This window comes from Coregonus clupeaformis, chromosome 19 (genome assembly GCF_020615455.1).
Source record: "Coregonus clupeaformis isolate EN_2021a chromosome 19, ASM2061545v1, whole genome shotgun sequence".
In the NCBI taxonomy this organism is placed as follows: Eukaryota; Metazoa; Chordata; class Actinopteri; order Salmoniformes; family Salmonidae; genus Coregonus; species Coregonus clupeaformis.
In genome coordinates this window covers 48096470-48102469 of record NC_059210.1, presented here as the reverse complement: position 1 = coordinate 48102469, position 6000 = coordinate 48096470, and the positions used below count along the sequence as shown (strand labels likewise).

General features: G+C 41.0%; 1 protein-coding gene across 2 annotated transcripts in view; it reads left to right on the top strand.

The window, feature by feature from the left end:
• Positions 1 to 1982: 1982 nt before the first annotated feature.
• LOC121532198 (low-density lipoprotein receptor class A domain-containing protein 3-like) overlaps positions 1983 to 6000 on the top strand; it is a 133953-nt gene continuing 129935 nt past the window's right edge. For both annotated transcript variants that reach the window (XM_041837981.2, XM_041837979.2), the window contains exon 1: positions 1983 to 2745. In XM_041837981.2, coding sequence (XP_041693915.1) covers positions 2691 to 2745 — 55 coding nt within the window. In that variant the 5' untranslated portion in view covers positions 1983 to 2690. The remainder of the gene's footprint in view (positions 2746 to 6000) is intronic.

The following is a 6000-nucleotide window of genomic DNA, read 5'->3' as shown; positions in this document are numbered from 1 at the left end:
ACCAGAGCTCCTCTATGGGGCGGAGCTCCACGATATAGAACTCGTAATTTCTTCCCGAGACCAGCCAAGACCAGCAGAGTAAAAAACTAAATTATCAGCCTCCATTCAGTCAGCGCATAAAACCGCTTCGCCAGGCCAAATATATACACTCCTTTCTTGAAACATTAATATCTTAACCTATAGGGAGGACTTCAGTGTGTGACAGGTTCGTGACTCTGAAAGGACAGCAACCATAATACCAGCGCACTCATGTAGGAGAGTGCACTTTTTGTAAAACACAAAGGGTCAGTGGTGTAGTGGAGGGTATACGCAGGTATAAACCGTACACCCACTTTTTTTTCAGTGGGCATTGCTTATACTCACTTCTTAACCCCTACTGATGCGTATCAAAGTAGTGTAGTGGAGGTATACGATTTATCAATTATGTAGTACAATAGAGAAATCATGCACAAAGTAGCCTACACAATCGCAAAGCACGTGAACTATAGGCTATTCACATGCGCGCCGCACACATAGCTTAGTTTCAGCGGAATATAATCTGCAGGCAGCAAGAGTGTGCAGCTCTCAACCGGTTTTGGCATGGAGAAATTCACATAAGAATGACGTTGGTAGCTGGTAGGGTAAGAAAGACGTTACAACGTATGCTAAATGCTAACTAATGCAATAATGGGTATGCAAACCAGGTATTGAAAAGGTTTAGTCAAAAGTGTTGGTTAGTAGGCTATATGTGATGGGCAATTGTCATCATTACATTTTACATTTTAGTCATTTAGCAGACGCTCTTATCCAGAGCAACTTACAGTTAGTGAGTGCATACATTTTTTCATACTGGCCCCCCGTGGGAAATGAAACCACAACCCTGGCGTTGCAAGCACCATGCTCTACCAACTGAGCTACACAGGGGGCTATATCATGAGCTATTTGCATCAGGGGCATAGACATGGATGGGACTGGGTGGACAGATGCCCACCCACTGGGGAGCCAGGCCCTGACAGGCCCACCCAATCAGATTGATGAGGTTTAAGCGTTGTTGTGGACTTAGACCATCATATTTTTGTATTTTTTTGTTCTATTTAAAAAAGTGTGATATTGAGAGCGAAAATCTTTTTTTTTAAACATAGGAAAACATTGGATTTTTCACACAGGGTGCCTTCCCTTCGCTGGGCGGGCCATTTGGGAACTTTTTGGCAAAATTAGAGTATACGCACTTCTCCAGGCACCACTACACCACTGCATAGGGCCGATGGAAAGACAGCAATCACACACAGCATGATGTTAAAGGATAAGCAGTCCATAAACTCTGACATAATAATCCCAATCATAAGAATACAAAAACACAACCATTGAGCATTTCCCAATTTAAATGTACAACTATTACTTCCCATTGCAAAAAACATTTCACGTTTAACACACAAAGTAACCGGTGACCTAAAGTTTAAAGTGGAACTGACAGCGTTTTAACTACTTTGCAGATTTGAAACAAACAGACAATCATAATATCAGTAAAAAATATCAAATTCCCAGTTTATGCTACAAAACAAACAAGGTTTTAAAAATAGGTGCTATTTGACTCAACGTTCAGTTAGGTACACTAATTGTGTACTTCATTCTGCACTGTGGCAGAATAGATGATGCAGTTCAATGCATGATTAATATACATCACCAATACATTTCTTGTTAGTCCAAAAACATATTACTATCAGGTTGTAAATCTCAGCTGGCCAGGTACATTGTTTGCTGCCTCCATTCGGGATACACTGTTTCAGTTTCAATTACAAAATATTCTGGACAAAAACAGACCAATGTAACTAAGGCTGGGAATGTTAATACAATCAAACTAGCAAGGGCAATGATCACAAGTCAGTCATAACATGGCTAATAGGCTAGCCTATCTATTTATGTAGCAAGCTAAAAACACGGAGCCTAAAGTTAGCTAGATAGCTGCTAGGAGGATGTCATGTCATGCCATTGGAGGAGTGACTGACTTTTTCCCCTCATATCGTTTTTCGGTGGCTATACACAGCTAGAGATGCAGGTGTCATTTGGTTAGCTTGCAAGAACTTGAACGACATTTATACAGTTAGTATATCTCTTGCGTTCGCAAATTCACTCTAGCTAATGAATTCGATTTTTTTGGTTGAGAGCAAACAAGGACCTGTAGCCTATTCAAACTGCTCACTGAGTACACTCCTCCAACATGTATTTTCCCAGGTATGTAAAGTCAACTGAGATTTCCTCTCACAAGCCAATAAAGTACTTATAAAGGAGGAATAACTAATGGCTGAATAGAATAGGATGTGCGAAACTTTTCAAATAAACATTGGCCTGGCTATATCACACGTTCTGTGATAAATTAATGTGAGTGGCTGCCTTCGATGCACATGGCCCTACTCCCAACCGACCTCTAGTCTTCTGTAGCAGCCACAAGTCTCCGCCTCTCTCCCACAGCCCTAAACCGATCCCCACTCACTCCAACTCCCCTGCCATCCCCCTCCCTAGCCTTTATTCCCGACGTTTGTCCCAGCGATAATCCACCTCTTCACGCAAGCGATTTTCGAACTTTGGCCCGAAGAGAAAAAAAAGGATAAAACAACCCGAAAAGTGAAGATAGAAGCGAACCGGATAAGTTTTACATTGCCCCGATTGTTGGCCACGGCGGGGTGGATAAAAGCAGGCTGAAACAAGACCATATGATGTGGATCTGGTACCTCTTGCTTGGTTCGGGGACAGGCTCCAGCTTGGTTGGTAAGTTTCAAAACTACGTAGCATTCAGTGTTCAAGCTTTCTCTTCTGTCGGCGCTTCAAACAGTGCCGCTGTGACTGCTCTGGAAGAGAAAAAATAACATGCTTGGTTTCGCAACAAGTGTAACAATTACGATGTAGCCTATTCGTTACTTTTGTGTCCACAATACCGTTGTTATCACAACCTTACAATGTAACCACCGCTACCTTCAAACAGAGTTGGGGAAAAAGTATGTGCACCATCATAGGCTGCGATGTCGATTTAGTTTAGATACTGTAATTCCATAGTTTTGCTTTTGCAAACCCAGGTTATTTTATTGAGGTGTGTAGGCTGTTTCCCAGGACATGGCACTGCATGTGTGTTAATTTCGGAAAACGTTTGGCAACGTTGTGTAGGGTTATTGCCTTCAATATGTTTGTGAGTAAGTAGCCTAGGCTATGTGAAGTGTTATTAGAGGCGAAGTAGAGGGAGAGGACGTGGTCCAGTTATGACCAGAGGTTGTTGACAGGGCAGCGTTGACAAGTCAATCTGTGCCCCTCCCCCGCCATGGCAGCTAGGGGCCTGAGTAGATTAATGGTAGTCTAGCCTCTTCTGCCTCAATTTATCATTAAAAATAACAAGCTTAAATGTCTTGAGTCAGTAAGTATTCAACCCCTTTGTTATGGCAAGCCTAAATAATTCAGGAGTACAAATTTGCTTAACAAGTCACATAATAAATTGCATAGACTCACTCTGTGTGCAATAATAGTTTTTAACATGATTTTTTGATTGACTAACTCATCTCTGTACCTCACACATACAACTATCTGTAAGGTCCCTCAGTTGAGCAGTGAATTTCAAACACAGATTCAACCACAGACCAGGGAGGTTTTCCAATGCCTCGCAAAGAAGGGCACCTATTGGTAGATGGGTACAAATAAAAAAAGTAGAATATTTATTTGAGCATGGTGAAGTTATTAATTACACTTTGGATGGTGTATCAATACACCCAGTCACTACAAAGATACAGGCGTCCTTCCTAACCCAGTTGCCGGAGAAGCAGGAAACCGCTCAGGCATTTCACCATGAGGCCAATGGTGACTTTAAAACAGTTACAGAGTTTAATGGCTTTGATAGGAGATAACTGAGGATGGATCAACAACATTGTAGTTACTAACCTAATTGACAGAGTGTAAAGAAGGAAGCTTGTGTAGAATAAAAAATATTCCAAAACATGCATCCTGTTTGCAATAAAGCACTGAAGTAATACTGCAAAAATCGTGGCAAAGCAATTAACGTTTTGTCCTGAATACAAAGTGTTATGTTTGGGGCAAATCTAATACAACACATTACTGAGTACCACTCTTCATATTTTCAAGCATAGTGGTGGCTGCATCATGTTATGGGTATGCTTGTAATTGTTAAGGACTGGGGAGTTTTTCAGGATAAAAAAAAAAAACAACTGAATGGAGCTAAGCACAAGCAGTATCCTATAGGAAAACCTGGTTCAGTCTGCTTTCCAACAGACGCTGGGAGATGTAATTCAGCATTCAGCAGGACAATAACCTAAAAGACAAAGACAAATCTACACTGGAATTGCTTACCAAGAAGACGGTGAATGTTCCTGAGTGGCCGAGTTACAGTTTTGACTTAAATCTACTTGAAACTCTATGGCAAGACCTGAAAATGTTTGTCTAGCAATGGTCAACAATCGATTTGACAGAGCTTGAAGAATTTTGAAAAGAATAATGGGCAAGTGTTGCACAATCCAGGTGTGGAAAGCTCTTAGACTTACCCATAAAGACTCTCAGCTGTAATCGCTGCCAAAGGTGCTTCTACAAAGTATTGACTCAGGTGTGAATACTTAAGTAAATTAGATATTTCTGTATTATATTTTCTATAAATTTGTAAACATTTCTAAATTTTATGTTAACTTTTTTCATTATGGGGTATTATGTGTAGATCGGTGAGAAAAAACAAATAATTTAATCCATTTTGAATTCAAGCTGTAAACCAATAAAATGTGGAGTAAGTCAAGGGGTATGAATACTTTCTAAAGCCACTTTATGACACAGGCATTAAACATGTTAACGTTATTAACGTTAGTGCCTGAGATTGTAGTGAATTTAGAGAGGGCCGTCAAACTTTAGGCCTCCACTAAGTCACCAACCGGCTTTGGTCTGACTGATCAAGGTCACCCAGTCCTAACTCCACACAGACGCACACACACACCAAGCAAATTAAACCTGCATATATTCTAAATCTATCTTTCCAAAATGGACCCCCTGTCTGTCTGTCTGTCTGTTTGTAATCTCCCTCCCCCTGTGACTGTGTTCTCTGGCACCCTGTCTGTGTTCTGTCGGCTTGGATAGTAAAGTATTGTTGTTATAATGAACCATATCAATCACAATATAACTGGTTGAATTACTGTATGTGAAGTGACAGAATGGCCAATATAGCTTTTATTAGTAATCTGTGAGCAGTATGGAATAATGGTGTTCCCCATGTCTCGCTTGTCAATATGAATGTATGATCAGGGGATATTGTTAGCATACCACATCTGTCAAACCTTATTGTCTTGCTGATGCCTCATGGCCTGATACTGCACTCTCAACCTGACAAACACACTAACACCAGCTATCACTTCTCTCTATAAGACGGTAGATACTATTTAGTACTGTATGACTATCCCCTATATTTGCTATCCTCACTTCTTATTGTATTTACTACTGTAAAGCAGCGAGCCGAAGATATATCATCAGCAATGGCAATGTGAGTAAGCTGACAGGAACATGCTCCGATATCTCCTTAATCAAGATTAATGTGTTCCATTACAGTTCCAGTAGTACCTCACACCACAGGAGACAGGTGGTCCGATGTTTTCATACATAAGCACCGTCGGATGGCACAGTAATTTCTCACCTGGTGACACTCAGTCAAGGAGCAGAACCATGTTGTGTATTGTTTTGGTTGATATTTTGCTCCTGGGATTTCCTGTTGTCAGGGGAAGGGTGGTTAGTGGCTAGCCCTTGGTGTGTGTGTGTGTGTGTGTGTGTGTGTGTGTGTGTTAGAGTGAGAGAGGTATAGAGGTTTGAAATAATTTCACTATTCGAATAGTATCATGAATTTTTGTCGGGTATCCGGAAATTCGAAAAACGTGGCAGCCACAGTGTTATTTATCATCCCATATAACAGTGCCTCTCTTGACTGGAGTAGCCAAGAGAAGCTAGCTATCTAGCGAGCTAAGCTTGCCAGCTAAAGCTAACCAGGATAATTGA